The 15,024-nt window shown below is 48.9% G+C and overlaps 5 protein-coding genes across 5 annotated transcripts; 2 read left to right on the top strand and 3 right to left on the bottom strand.

Annotated features, from left to right (window-relative positions):
- The first annotated feature begins 2,333 nt into the window (after positions 1–2,333).
- EURHEDRAFT_417727 (ankyrin repeat domain-containing protein) lies at positions 2,334–3,726 on the top strand. Its single transcript, XM_040783268.1, has one exon. The coding sequence runs from the start codon at positions 2,354–2,356 to the stop codon at positions 3,620–3,622; it is 1,269 nt and encodes a 422-aa protein (XP_040633864.1). The 5' UTR covers positions 2,334–2,353; the 3' UTR covers positions 3,623–3,726.
- A 644-nt stretch (positions 3,727–4,370) lies between these two features.
- On the top strand, positions 4,371–4,703 carry EURHEDRAFT_407134 (uncharacterized protein; the record flags this gene model as incomplete). The annotated part of the gene is made up of 1 exon (XM_040780503.1): positions 4,371–4,703. One exon carries the CDS (start codon positions 4,371–4,373, stop codon positions 4,701–4,703), a length of 333 nt encoding a protein of 110 aa, XP_040633863.1.
- Positions 4,704–4,893: 190 nt separating this feature from the next.
- EURHEDRAFT_511194 (putative MFS transporter) lies at positions 4,894–6,680 on the bottom strand (the record flags this gene model as incomplete). The annotated part of the gene is made up of 5 exons (XM_040785967.1): positions 4,894–5,532; positions 5,586–6,028; positions 6,075–6,228; positions 6,287–6,455; positions 6,504–6,680. The coding sequence occupies 5 exons, from the start codon at positions 6,678–6,680 to the stop codon at positions 4,913–4,915; spliced, it is 1,563 nt and encodes a 520-aa protein (XP_040633862.1). The 3' UTR covers positions 4,894–4,912.
- A 643-nt stretch (positions 6,681–7,323) lies between these two features.
- Positions 7,324–13,208, bottom strand: EURHEDRAFT_390576 (ankyrin repeat protein). Its single transcript, XM_040779837.1, has 6 exons — positions 12,183–13,208; positions 11,888–12,130; positions 11,515–11,836; positions 9,728–11,462; positions 8,644–9,671; positions 7,324–8,593 (listed from the first exon to the last, which is right to left on the bottom strand). The coding sequence occupies exons 1-6, from the start codon at positions 13,104–13,106 to the stop codon at positions 7,608–7,610; spliced, it is 5,238 nt and encodes a 1,745-aa protein (XP_040633861.1). The 5' UTR covers positions 13,107–13,208; the 3' UTR covers positions 7,324–7,607.
- A 297-nt stretch (positions 13,209–13,505) lies between these two features.
- EURHEDRAFT_534523 (hydroxymethylglutaryl-CoA lyase) lies at positions 13,506–14,754 on the bottom strand (the record flags this gene model as incomplete). Its single annotated transcript, XM_040787294.1, has 2 exons — positions 13,788–14,754; positions 13,506–13,546 (listed from the first exon to the last, which is right to left on the bottom strand). Exons 1-2 carry the CDS (start codon positions 14,689–14,691, stop codon positions 13,506–13,508), a joined length of 945 nt encoding a protein of 314 aa, XP_040633860.1. The 5' UTR covers positions 14,692–14,754.
- Positions 14,755–15,024: the final 270 nt, after the last annotated feature.

Below are 15,024 nucleotides of genomic sequence, written 5' to 3'. Positions count from 1 at the left end.
TCATCTATTAGTGATAGGTAATATCGTTCTTCACCTATGCCTTCATTGTATGGACCCCAAAAGTCCATATATACTCGTTGAAGCGGTCTCTTTGCTCTAGGAACTGGAACATGGCTCTGATTTTTCACTTGTTTTGCTTTGATGCACACTTCGCAATTACTTTCAAGCAGTTTATCCTGTTTGCCAATTTTCAATTGGTCCAAGTTCAAGGCTTCAACACAGACGTTGAAACGTCTCTTTCCGGGGTGTCCAAGTCGTTGATGAATGAGTTGCTGACGTTGGTCGATCTCATTTTCAGTTTCAGCTCTAGCGGCTCGTCCACTAAGCAGTTGAATTACTGACTGCACATCTGGCTTTGTGATGAACTCAGCGCACTTTCTTGCTTGCTCTGGCTTCACATACAGAGCGTTTGCGTGCGTAACTCTATCCAGATAGGTTGATCGTCCAATTCGTCGTCCTTTGGCAACTACTTTGCCATCCTTCAGTATTGTATAACCCCATTTCGTTCCTCTTGACTCGAATCCAACAACATGGAGCGCTTCTAATGACAATAGATTCTCTGCCAAGCCTGGTACATATATGGTGTTACTCAATCGGACCATTGACCCATTTGGCAGGGTGAATTTCACTGTTCCTCTTCCCTCAATGGGTATTTGAATTCCATCTGCAACAGTCAGAGTTCCGCGGCTCCTCTGGTCCAACTTCTCAAAGACATCTTTGTTGCCGGTTGACATGCTTGTGGCTCCGCTGTCAAAACACCATACTGATGGGTTGCTGCTGCTTGCGTGGTTTGCCTTATCACTCGTAAATCGACCCACTTCCGATTTCTCTATCGCGTACGAGCTAAATTCATCCAGCTCTTCTTGATTGGCATCATTATTGTTATTTCGCTCTCCGACAAATCGCCCCTTTTGCTTTGTCAATTTTCCTTGTCGACCTTCTTGTCGACCTTTGGATTTTTGATGATCCTCATCGTCATCACTCTCATGCTTGTTCTGACATTCCCTCGCGAAATGCCCTGCCTTCCCGCAGACATAGCATTTTGATCCACTTTTCTTCCTTCTCTTGCCATCTTTGTGAACCCTTGATCCTTTCTCACCTGCAGATCCTCCTTTCATCTGCATGAGATCCTCGACCCGGCTCAGGACATATTCCTTATCTAAAGTGGCGTTTGAACTCATCACTGTATCCCTCAAGGTAGTATACTGACTGCCCAATCCTCGCAGATACCAGATCACAATCAACTCCCTGATATTCACCATCTCGCTATTGTTCATGTCGATGAATTCCTCTCCCAGTTGATTGATTTCACGGAATGCTTCCTTCTCGTTCATTCTCGTATTATCCCAAGTCCAACTGGACATCTTCATCAACTTCATAGCCTTTCTGGTGTTTGATGACTTCAAGAACATCTCCTTTAGGCGATCCCATTTTAACCCGGCAGTCTCTTGATCTTTTATCTCCAGAATGGTTGCTGGTGAAAGGCCTTGCTGGACAATCATATTCGCCTTCAGATTAATCTTAAACCAGTCCATATCCTCCTTCAAGATCTTATTGAACTCTGCCCTTCCTACCTCATGGTAGTACTCAATCGCCTCCCAGGCAAACTGGGTCTTCAACTGGTCCTCCATCATATGAAACCAGTATCTAGCGTTCTCCTCATTCAGCCTATCAATCGGAAATTGGTATATCTTGATTCCATTCTCTTTTGTTGGCTTCCTACCATTCCTCCCTTGCCCTGCCCTAGGCCTCTGCGCCGTTGATTGCGGCATGGGGTTCTCCGCGATATCTGATTCTTCTGTCATTGTAGCGTTCTCACGACTCAATAAACTTCGCCGAGCGGATTACTGGCCGATAATCTCGTGGGAAGATAATCGAGGGTGAGGCTCGCAGTTGGGATCAATCGATCGGTCTATAGACGATGTTAAGCGACTATAGAGCCCCCGGGGTACCAAAGCGTTTGTTAAGACGTCAGTATGGTAGGCCCGGGCTCATAACCAATGAAACGGATAAACCAATAAGGCGGTTAACTCCGAGTCGGGGAAGTCGGGGAGTCGATTATCCGGACTGCACGAGGCTATATATGAAGAAGAAACTTAGATTATACGGAGGGTGACAATGATATCTATAGACACCGTAGATGGTAGAATGAGTGCTTGGCTATCTAAACGAGTGTGTGTGTCCGTATATGAGGGATCTGCCGGCCTCGGTAATCGGACAAACTATTGATCCACCTCGACTTTCATCACATCAGAACCCTGATCACGTGGCTCTATGAAGTAGTCATGTCATTAAATCACCTCAAAAAAAAATTTAGATATACCCCCCAGAACAATTCTTTTACCTCCCCAAGATGCCTAAATGCGGCTTCCTTCAGTGCCCAAACGAGATAATCTTTCAAATCGGCAGCTATCTAGGACTGAAACATATATACGCCCTATTACAAACATCGCACGACTTGCATGATGCTCTGCGTAATCTGTTCTATGATCGCGTAGCTGATTACTGCAGGGCTGATGAACTTACCATGCTGGAATGGGCCGCACAGGAGGGCTACCTGAATGTGATCCGGGAACTACAATCACGAGGACGAGAAAAAACCGTTATGTGCGGATCGAAGGATGTAGCCATATGCCTAGCTGCAGCCAACGGCCACTTATCTTGCATTGAGCCCTTAATCGCCATGGGTGCAGAGGTATCGCAGTACCCTTATAACCACCATGTTCAACGCTATTCACCATTAATGTGGGCTGCCAAAAACGGTAACCTAGCGATGGTGAAACTTCTTATCTCCAAAGGCGCAAGGACAGATACTAGGAGTCCTCAATACTTGACGGCCCTGGAATATGCGCTAATATATCACCATGGTTCATGTGTGAGATATATCCTTGAAAAGAGCTCAGGAGCCGAGCTCTCAACTTACTTGAACAGAGCGGCGAGGTCAAATCATCTAAGTTTCGTACAGCAGCTGCTTGATAAAGGAGCAGATATAGATGCCAAAGACGAGCAGGATGGGAAAACTGTTGTGCAGTATGCAGTACTGAGTTATAACTGCAAGTGTCTACGAATACTCTTCGCATACGGTGAGCGCCATAGACCGGAGATCCTGTTGCATATCTCGATAATAAACGGAGATGAAGGTATCCTGCGGCGCGCATTGCACCTCGGGGCCAATCCATTGGAAACTAAATACGCTGGAAATACAGCGTATCAAGAGGCAGTTATAAATAGGCAACGCGGGATTCTAAGAGCATTACTTAAATACTCTGTTGAGCACCACGCGACTAACAAAAACATCGCCCTATACTACGCAGCACATGTGGGGGATGATGAGATTGTTCGGTTACTGCTAGCCAAGGGAGCCAACGCTTCCGCACCAGATAAAGCAGGATTCAGACCTTTGCACTATGCTGTAGGGGCCTGGTCGAAGCATTTCGATGACCGCTATTATCTGATTGAGAACCGTTTAAGAATAATCAGAATGCTCCTGGAGAAAGGCGCTCGGGTCTCGGATGCCAATCACCGTGGGTATACTGCACTGAAATACGCAAAGTCTTGGAGCTGTACGAGAATCATAAGGCTTTTGGAGCAGAAAGAGGATGAAGAGTCATATGTTTCTTGATGACTGTGCCAGTGTTCTTGTAAAACAGCTCGCTTCTGAAAATGCACTCGTATTCGTGGGATAAAATATAGCTAATTACTGGCTTAATATACGTTATTTTGTCTTGCTCACCTCTGCTACTGATCCAATACTCTGCTCAAAGTAAAAGAATAAACCTGTAGTGCCAACCTTCCTGCTCACCATTTGTGTGTCTGTATAATAATTCCCTTTCCTTTTTTTATTCCTTGATTCCGACTCATAGGTTGTATAAAGATATACTAACGTGAAATAACGAAAGGATTGGTCTGGTTGCTGCCTGTCATACGTTCTCACCATTTATCCAGTTAACACAAACCCTCCGACAATTCAATACCATCGAGGAGACAATGCAAGTCGTACGCATGTTGCCAAATTCGCCATAAAGGCAGCTGGCGCCGTTATTTTCCAAAACATCTAGACTAGAACCTACGACAACAACAGAACCGATATGCTACCTACTCCGGTGTCCCAACGAGATAATTATTGAAATCGCCAGCTACCTCAAACTGAGGCATGTGTATACCTTCCTGAGCACATCGCATAGCTTGTAGGCAACTCCCCATATCCCATTCTGCAATCGCGCATACAGTCACTGGAGGAATTCATACTACGACACAAAATCCTCTTTCTAATTCAAACTGATCTCTATCTTGGAACGGGTTGCAAAGAAAGGCCAGCAAATATAATATAAGAGCTTCAGGCTCGAGATGAGCAGGCTTTGACGTGTTAAATGAAGAATATCGCCCTAGATCATAATGCTGCTATGGGCCATCCATCCTGTGTCAATGTAATGTTGGCTATGGGTGCAGATGTGTCTCTGCCAGTTTCTAGTCAACACTTAAATTACACACTGCTACAGCGTGTGGCATTAGTGGTTCTCAAGGACAAGGAAAATGTGCTTCAGGCTAGTATGGAGGTCATTGAGCAGCTATTGGAAAAAGGAGCTCGGGTCTCAGATAATAATAATGATCGTGGATATACTGCGCTTGAATGTGTGACAGGTTCATGTCATAAGAATGTTGTGTCTTTCCCGAGGCCAAAGCAGGAAGAGGTTCATGTTTAATGGCTATTCAGGCAAGACATCCTTTTCAATGATACGGTCGATGTTTCTGTTATAAATTGGGATTATCGAATGTATCTTGTGATATGAGATCTGATCACTTAGTTCATACTTTGGCTTAACGACTGCGTCCAGACCATCATTAACCAACGTATTAAACAAAATACATGCTAGTAAATTCATAACGTTATAGCCCTAGTCCAGCCAGCACACTACAAAGTATACTTAAACAACGGCGACCTATCTCCCAAATCCAACAACTCCTCTTCACTATACATCCCCCTGACCTCCTCCTCTGCCAACCTCCCCTTCCTCCGATTTGCCCAAACATAACTCATCTCCAACAACAGCACCAAGATCAACGACGTTCCCCCAAAGGCCAAACTCAACCCAAACCCCGTATAATACGCCGGCGCCTCGGAATCCAAATACATAAAACTCCCGATAATACCACCCGAATTACCAATGCAGATGTTAAGCGCAACTCCAATAGCCCGTCGGTTTGCGGGGGCTAAATTATTCGCCGTCCAAGATGTTGTGGCTGGGTGGGTCGGGTAGATGCCGATGCAGGTTAGGATGACGGCGAAGAAGGCCGGGCCGATATTCTGTTCCAGGGCGCCATGGAAGGAGATTATTATGCTGTAGCCAATGGCGATTATGGTAACTGGGATGGCAACGAAGGGCATGCGCCAGTAGAAGCGGTCGGAGAGGATAGAGAAACAGATTGCGGAGATGGCGCCGGCAACATAGGGCGGGACGGTCATTAGTTGGGCATTTGTACTGCTAAAGCCCATTGCTTTTGTGATGGTTGGGAGAGTGAATTTTGTTCCTGCTGCCATTAGTCCCTGCACGTCGCATATCGATAAAGAGAGTTGGGGATGGTACCGTAAGAACAAGCAGACTGACACAGCAGCACATAAGCCTGAATATACAACCGCCAATTACTCAAAACAGCCCACAAATCCTTCCACCGGAACTTCTTCTGCAAATTATCTTCCTTCAATACACCGCCTTCCTTGATAAACCGCTGCACCTCCAGAAACCGAATCTCATCTGCATCCAACCATTTCGACCGCCGCGGCGAGTCAATCAACAGGAAGAACGACACCACGCCCAGAACAACAGTAGCCAGGCCCTCAATAATGAAAATCCAACGCCAGCCCGCGTATCCACCCACGCCATTCATCTTCGCAATTGCTGCGGCGAGGAGGCCTGAGAACGCGCCGGATAGGGCACTGGCGCAGTAGAAGAAGGCGAGGCGCGAGGAGAGAATTTTCGGCATGTACCAGAATGTGCAGAGGTAGACGGCACCGGGAAAGAAGCCGGCTCTGTTCTTATTAGTATCTGTGTCTTGTAGGATGAACAAAAACATACTCGAAAATACCCAGCAACACACGAACAACCAGCAAGCCTGCATAACCCTGCACAACCCCGGTAAGGGTCATAATAATACCCCAACAGGTAATCAGAATACCCAGGTAAATCGATGGCCGGGTGAAGTTTTTCAGGAGCATATTACTCGGTACCTCTGCATTGTATCCATCATCAGCCTGCATTCGTATACTGCAATGAAAATGTAAATTTACCCAGCAGAATATAAGGAATAAAGAAAATAGCCAACGCAGTATTATACTGAATCCCACTCAGACCCAAATCATCCAACATCCCCTCGATCTTCGCATTCCCGATATTCGCTCTGTCAAGGTGCGAGATGAGGTATAGTACGGCTAGCATAGGAACTAATCGGACATCGACCTGCGCACGTTAGCACCCCAAAATAGAAGAGCTAAGGAGAATGTGTACCTTCCGAATAACCCTCTTCCTCCTCTCCTCCGAAAACCCCATATAAAAACTCGCATCATTTGGATCCAGCCCCAGCACTTGGAAATTGTCAATGGTGATGATATTCGAGACTTTTTCCTGCTGGATGGGATCGGAAAATTTCTCGTCTCGCTCGTCGAAGATCTCTTCTTTGCCCATAGTGTCTGCTGGGTGTTGTGGCTTGGCGCATATCCCCGGCTGAGGCAAATGCAGAGAGACTGGGGCTTTATATATATGAATGTCATCCCGGAGACAAGCTAGCGGAAATGTAATAATGTATGCTATGCACCTGACCCCCAAAAGTCAATCCAGTGCAATCCGATATGACTCGACACCTACCCTCGCACGAGTGGGATGTACAGATCTACACGACCGAAATCACTACAAGCGCATAAACCACCCACGCCCTCGTCTCAAGTATCCATATCCATGTCCGTGCGAAACGCGGGGAAATAAGCATAAGCAGTTAGTTAGACTTGGATATAGGCTGTCATGTAATGAGCGGATATTACTGACTACTATACGAGTATGTACTAGGTAATGCCAAGGGGTCCACCGTGCGAAGCCTTTACATGGCAGCGGGGGATTTCTGGGGCCCCGGATTATCGCGGGGAAGTGGAATTGGTCTTCTTGTCGGTTGTTGCGTGAGAAATGGAGTCAGGGTGTTAACAGTGTCCTGTCCGGAATAGTATGGGGGATAAGGGCAGTGGAAATGATTCCTATGCTTCGGAAAACAAAACAGCCTTGATGACGTGGATCAAAGACCAGCTCCCGTCTGCTACTATCTAATGTACTTTCCCAGAATCCGCCTGTCTCGTATCGAGTGTCATATCCGCTCTCATTTCCGGATGCGTGTACTACTTATCCGACTGGACTGTGGAAATCCGACATTGATATTCGGGATATCCAGGAGATGATCGCAAAAGCAAAACATGTACATCACGGGGTGATATTCATTCTTCAAGGCGCAAAATGCATCAGAACATATACGTACAATATCCAATACCTACTAACCTATCCATATGTCACGCCAACATCACGGATCGCACCATCGCAGAGCAGACATCTAGACCAATCATGACAGGTTTACTCCCGTTCATGAGTAGCCCGCTCATACCAAGTCTGCACCTCATCGACTTCCACCTCCTTATCCCCATCATCACTATGAGACTTCGCTGCCAGTCGTTTCGCGACTTCGTTCGCCTCATACAAAGTAACCAGCTTCCTCTTCTGACCACCAGTCTGCGTCCGTTGACGACATAACTCGCAAATAACCCGCTCCACATATTGAGCTTCCTTCTTCTTAACAAAATACTCGGGCTGCTGCTCTAACACTTCTCTGTACGGAGCGTCTTCGTCATTCCACGATGAGGGTGTCTCAGGCGGGATGTGCGGCGGACCTTCGGTCGCTTTGTGAACCCATTTATCAACTGCCATTTCGAACGGTGTAGTGCCCGTGGCGCTCTCGCGATGCAAGAGATCCGCGCGACGGTCGATCATGAGTTCCAATGCTTGCGGTAGCTCGCCCTTGACGGCGTTGTGAATGGGCGTGTTGCCGGCACCATCGAGCATCTCGAGGTGCTTCTGGCCGGTCGACTGAGCGAGATCCAGGATTATACGCAGCACAGCCGTTTTGCCGTCTGTTTCTATGCTGTTGGATTGGTAGGAATCGAATTCATACGCTCGGAGAATCCAGCGAGAAAGCGGGGTCAGCGATCCTGGCTGCTCTGAAGACCGTTCCATGAGCAGTGATGGGATAAGACGAGAGTCGAGCAGTGCGAGTAACGACTCCAAGTTGTCGGGTTTGTCTCGAGCTTCACCGTTCTTATCGCACAATAACAAGTGGATAAGATTGTTTCCGCTGCGATCACGGGTTGTCTGGTCTGCTCCAGCTTCTATCAGGATCTTCGCATAGCTCGTCCGGTGCAAGGAGAATGCAAGCGCTAAAGGCGTATACCCCTCCAGAGACTTGGTCTCCAAACAGCCCGGGTACTGCTTCGCGAGGTGTTCGACCAATCGCTCAGATTCCTCGCTTGGCTTGGAAAGAACAGCACAATGCAGCGACAATCCACCTAAGGTCACGGGTTAGCAATAATCATATCACAAAAGACAAGCCACTTACTCCTCGACTTAAGCCAATTCATCAAAGCCCCCTCAACACCCTTCGCAGACTTCTCCAGATGCTTCAAGCGCTTGTCATGCTCGTACGTCTTCGTGAAAGCAATGTATTGCTGCCCCGGCTCCTTGCCCAGGAACCACTTGGTAGAATCAAGCTTTCCGTAAGACGCAGCAATCAGGAGCGGCGAGCTCTTGCTCTTCTCTGGTCGTCCCTGTCGTTCGGCCCTAGCCCAATCCGCGCGCTTCTTTCCGCGGATTGTAAGTCCCTGATAATAGTCAGGCCTCTCTGCCACCTTCACACCACTCTTCTGGACAAACTCATCGATCGGCATGCCTGCTCCAGTTCGCTTAATCAGTTCTTCAAGGCAGCGCAAACGGCTCAAGCCGATGGCCATGACGAAAACACGCTCAGGGACGGTGTAGATCGTAGAGTCTTCCCCCGTGTCCTGGCTGGTGAGCTCCTGTCCTAGTTCAAGTAGGAACACCAACAAAGGAACATTGTCGGTCCAGACTGCATAATCGACCAAATGTTGGGGAATACGCGATGCATCACCACCTATGCGCCAATTAAAGAAGTAGTCTTGGAGGACGGACACGATTCCAGATTGAACTTCATATCGTTCCGAGTCGGTTATGGCGTCGTTCTCGATGAATAACCGAGCAGAGCACCCCCATTGAAGGACTTCGAGAGGCTTGATAGGGCATTCCACCTGCGTGGCCACCTCCCCTATGTTGTCGACAGTGAATTGATCATCAACAATCTCACTGTAGATACGAGGCTGGTCGGTATCATAGTCCGCTGTGTATCTCTTTTGTCCTTTTTGTTCCTTTGGCTTATACTGAGCCTGGACAATTTCGAGGATTGCCTTTGCCACGCTCAGATGTCCGCGTAACACTGCAATGGAGAAGGGCGAGAACCAGTGCCGGTCAGTGACGGCAATCTGAAGGGGTGCCTCTTCGTTGTTGAGACCCCACGTGGCGAGAGTAAGGGCTTTGATAGTTGCCAAGTCTCCGTTCCACGCTGCGTTGTACCTGTTCAGATCGTTAGCTATGCATTTCAGCAGCAAAAATGACAGTAAAGCACTTGCAATTCAAGGTAACCCTTCCTCTTGGCATCCGTCAGATCCGGCACATTAAACTTGTAAGTGACCTTGAACTTATCCTTTTTCAGCGGTTCATCTTCCTTCTCTTCCTCCCCATCTTCCTTTGGCGTCTTGATATCAGGATACAGTTCCGCAAACGTCTTTGCACCCTTCTCTAGCAAGACAGCCTCCAACCTCTGAAATTCTTTAGCAAGGTCTTTGGCCACTGTCAACTTACGATCCACTCCTTTGCAGTTTCGTGCTTCGTTTACTGAATCTTCGTGGTTCTTTAGAGCCTTCTCGTATTCCTGCCTGGCCTCCTTCACTTGCTGCCGAGCAGTAAGCATTGCATAAGTTCCTTCCTCGATGCCGTCGAGGTAAACCTTGTCATCAGTCTCGAGTGGGCGTGGCGGCGACGAAGCGCACTTTTCACCCTTGTACGCTTGGAGACTTCTGATCTTCTCACGAACATAGTCAAGCAAAGATGAGCCTTTCTTGTAATCGCGCACATCCTCATCATCAACCACGGAACATCCATCAGCAGTCAGCGGATTGGGATCCACACCGCGCTCTAGAAGATCGATAACAAGCTCTGGCAACTCCTTTTTGACAGCCAAGATGATGGGCTGAGCCACACTGTAACGGAAGATGTTTTGGTTCTCCTCTGATGAGTTCGATTGGATCCCATCGAACACGGCCTTGGCGGATCTCACAAAATGGCTGAATTCAAGCGTCGGTTCGGCGCCGGCTTCGAGCATTTTGATTGCTCCAATGGCATTCTTTGCGTTGATGGCAGCGGCAAACGCAGAGTAAGGCTCAGGATTCCAGGAATGCCCGGCAAATGCAAGATAATCGATGGCGCGCTTAACTGCTGGTTCATCATGGTGATGATAGAGGTCCAGGAGCTCCGAGTAATTGGAAGCGGCAAGATAATGCAGTGGCGTATTGTGGTTGAGGTCAGCCTGGGCAGGCGAGGCGCCCAGCTGCAGAAGCTTCTGGGTCATTGCCTTGGCCTTTTCCAGCGGTAGCTGCAGCGCCAGGACTAACGTGAGAATCGCAGCCGTAGGCGTGTTTTCAGAACTCAGCACCTTGATAGGTAGTAGAACATCGGCACCAAACGACGAAACCAGTTCCTCGACAACGTCGACATGACCATTGAGGATGGCGAGATGGAGAGGTGAGGTGTGGCTATCCCAGGACAGCACGTTGACATCGTAAATATCGGGCTCGAGTTCGTTTTCGGTTCCATCAAAAACGTCGCCAGATTCCGGTGTTTCGACTTTGACAAATGACTCGGAAGTGCGAGAACTGCCACCATCGTTGCTAACAATATCAATATCATCATCGTCTTCTTCAGACTGGTCCGTGGGCTTTTCCTTCTCTTCCCTTCCTTGAGCCGGCTCGCTCTTGCGAAGATCTTCTTTCTTCGATTCTTGCTCTTCGTTCTGCTCGCTCTTCGTGAGGAAGACCCGGACAATGTCCACATTGCCTCTGGCGGCCGCGAAGTGCAGCGCAGTCCGGCCATCGGCCACACGCGAGATCATTCGGGCACCATTGTCAACCAGACACTGCACGATCTCTGGAGTGGAAGTCAAGGATGCCAGATGTAGAGGCGTTCTGCCAGTGTAGTCACGGGTGTTCGGGTCGGCTGAGTCTCGTGACAACCATTCCTTCACAGCCGCGAGGTCGTGATTGACGATCGCTTGACACAACTGCTCCGTGTTTCCAATGTACGCCATTTCTAGTATATATTAGTTGCATAGCAGGTTGCAGGGATTTCAAGAATTACTCACCTGTCCAGTCGGTATCTGTGATGGGATTGAAACTACCAATCTCCTGACGGCCAGGATCATCCTTGATGAACGAGACATCACCAGAGATGTATATCTTGTTCTCTTCCTCAGCGACCTCCTTTTCTTCATCTGTGACGGGCTCAGGACAGTAGCCGCAGCAATCATGTATCACGTCCTCAACGTCACCGAAAAAGGCGGGGTGACGATGAAGCCACACCGTCCTGTCTTTCGGTCTGTTCCACTCCGCGTTGAGCAGCAAGTCCTTGGTAAACAAGAGTCTTTCGATTCGCTTGGCATGATATCTCGGTCCGTAGGGAATGGACTTGTAGACGAATTAGTGAACCGGCCGGTGTATTAGCACTGGGAAACTCACAAAGTGATTGTAGTCGGAGATCTCATCCTCTTCCTGCCACTCAGGAGCTTCATCGTCCCAGTCATCTTTGATGTTACCGGGAAGCTGCTTCATCCTTTGGGCGTATCTATTGGCAAGTGGCCGGCCACGCTCCGCCCGTCTCTGCATGAGATAATTCTCCCGGTCTTCAGATTTTGGAAGCTTTTCCAGCACTAGTAAGCGTGCAAGACCAACTGTCCTCGAGAAGCTTCTTTCGAAGATTGTCTAGCAGAGTCAGCAAAGGAACGGAGTTGAGGAAAATAAGGAAGAAGCATACCGGGTCAATTCTGGAGCGATCCAGCGACGGCCAGAACACTTCGAATCCGCGGTGCGAATACTTCGAAAGACGATTCTCATAAGAAGGCGAGCGCCTAGTCATATCAATCTGATTGATCTGCGTAATATACGAAACCAACGCACGGGGCGAGGCATAGACCTGCTTGCCATCATATGCAGCACAGGAGCAGTCAACGTCAAAGCCGGTCAAGACCTCCGCGACCGACTTATAAATCCGAAGCACAATCTGGATATGACGAGTCGGATATTGAGACACAATGGTAATCGTATTCTTCGTCCTGACGGTGGTGGTCTCGTAAAGAATCGTATTCTTAATCCTCGACTCGATGTGGTTGATCTTCTGGACGGCCTCCTCATCCGTCAAACCATACAAGAACAGATCCACATCCGACGCCGGAGCAAATTTCTCGTGGTAAAACTGTCTCAGCGCACGCTTCGAGCCACGATGTTTGTCCGGCACGGGTAAAAGAGACGTCACCACAGCACTCCCAGCGACAACCACATTGCTCCAATCCAGATCACTCAAGGCTCCTTCAGAGAAAATTGTGAAGTTCTTCTGGAACTCTTCGAGGGTCGGAACCACGGCGGGGGAACCGGTGGGTCTCCGATCCTTGTTCTTCAGGGGCAGCAGGTACTGGTCCCTGAGCGCCTGGGGCTCTGCAGCCAGGTTCCGCGCTCGAACCTGGACATTGTTCAATCCTGTTGATTCGTCGTAGAGAGGGACGAGGTTGAAATGGTTGTCTTTCAATGCGGGATGGGAGGGTTCCTGGGCGAACACTTTTCGCGCGACGGCATCGTATTCGTTGTATGGCTGGACTAGCTCTTCGACTGGCTTGTCCTGGTGCGATTGGACGTAGCTGACGAAGTCCTGGTGCTTTACAGGGACGTTTGGGAGATCGTACATAGTCGCGGGGTATGCTGTATAGCGAAAATGAACACTCAGATAGGCAATGTTCTTCTTGTAGCACACATCCAGATGCCCCGATTTTTAGATATTGGGGCTATGTTTGAAGTCAAGAGTCAAGAGAGCGAGGACAAGCTTTATATGTGGCTGAGTCTGATACTCTGAGCTGGGTGTGCATTTCCCGATTAGGCATAAGCCAGGCCACACACGGCAGAAACATCACCGCCGTAGGCAGAAAGGGCCAATTAAAGGCAGCAACCGCCCCAATGGAGAATTCCACGTGATGATCTCTCGATCGGGCGATCTGATGGGCCCAGTTATGTCTTGGCATTTCGTCATGGCGGGGAGTTCTTCAGCTAGCCTTTGATCTGCCGAAAAGGGTAATCATAGTGATTTAGTCTAAGGATGGTCTACTCCGGAGTATGTTCTATATACATGGTCTGCACATATGTACAGTAGTGTCGTGGTTAAGCCCTGGTCTTGGAGATACCGCTCTGGACTCCTTCACTAGGCCAATAACCCGCTTTGCGTGTATCAATATGTATCCATCCAACCTGTCTAGGTATCCTAGTCCACCCCAAACCTCATCTCGTAACGACAGTCAACATATTATAGGCGCCTTATGCAAAGCCCTCTCAGACGCAACATGCCGCAGCGTAGTCGAGAGCCTCTCATTCGCACAAATCTCCTTCTGAGCCCGACTCGCATTCTTCCGAGACAGCGTCTCCGATATCCACGTCCCTGTCTCAACCAGTCGCGAGAGATCAACACCAGTTTCAACACCCGCATTGTCGAACATATACACCAAGTCCTCAGTGGCGACGTTCCCCTTAGCCCCCGGTGCAAATGGACATCCTCCCAGGCCGCTTACACTGCTGTCGAACACGCGCATTCCGCACTGGTATGCTTGCCAAACATTGGAGGCGCCTTGGCCGTAGGTATCATGAAAATGTCCGGCTAGTTGGTCGATGGGGATGTCGTTCTCGACGAGGTAGGTCACTAGACTGTGGACTTTGGATGGGGTTCCCACGCCTAGTGTATCGCCCAGGCTGACTTCGTAGCATCCCATGCCTAATAACGCGCGTGCAGCGTGCAGCACCGCGGATGGCTCTGTCGGACCATCGTAAGGGTCGGCGAATATGCAGGAAACATATCCTCTCACAGCAATACCATACTGTGCAGCCTTTTCCGCAACACACCTCGCCCGTTGTATTCCCTCGCCCACAGAACAGTTAATGTTCGCCCTACTAAACCCCTCCGTGGCACTCACAAAAACTGCCACCTCTCTAACCCCGTATCGAATCGCGATATCAAGACCCTTCAGATTTGGTACGAGTACCGGAAACCGACGATCAGGATCCGCTTGTAGCCGTTTCACGCTCTGACCGCTCAGCACGTCCTGACAGTCCGATAACTGGGGTATCGCGCGCGGCGAGACGATCGATGTTAGTTCGATAGTGCGAAGACCTGTCCGTTCGAGCCGTTGGATTAGTTCAACCTTTGTAGCGGTTGTGATGGGTTCTTTGATGTTCTGAAGGCCGTCGCGGGGCCCGACTTCGACTATCCGGACTGCGCTGGCAGGCATGGCTTGTCATGGCATTATCGGATAGGAGGTGGGAACGATAGAAGATACTCTCATGTAATCTCGTATATATAAGGGTAATGATGTTTCAGCTGAGAATGAATCATCGCGGAGTTCTCGGAAGAACGGACCTCGGCATTTCCCGATCGGTTAAGTATAATGCCCCGGATGCGGTATTCATACTTATCAATACGTGACGTTCATTGATAAGACCGTCTGGTTGCATGTATGTATGGAACTTTACGTAGCAAACCATATCAAGGAAACAGTTACAATAGATAGCAGATTTATGGAAGTGCAAGGAGTGATATCATGTTTGCTCCAGCCCAACTAGAT

The sequence above is a fragment of the Aspergillus ruber genome, assembly GCF_000600275.1.
Source record: "Aspergillus ruber CBS 135680 unplaced genomic scaffold scaffold00058, whole genome shotgun sequence".
NCBI classification, from domain to species: Eukaryota; Fungi; Ascomycota; class Eurotiomycetes; order Eurotiales; family Aspergillaceae; genus Aspergillus; species Aspergillus ruber.
The sequence above is the reverse complement of the archived record's forward strand: the minus strand, read 5'-3'. Positions and strand labels throughout refer to the sequence as shown.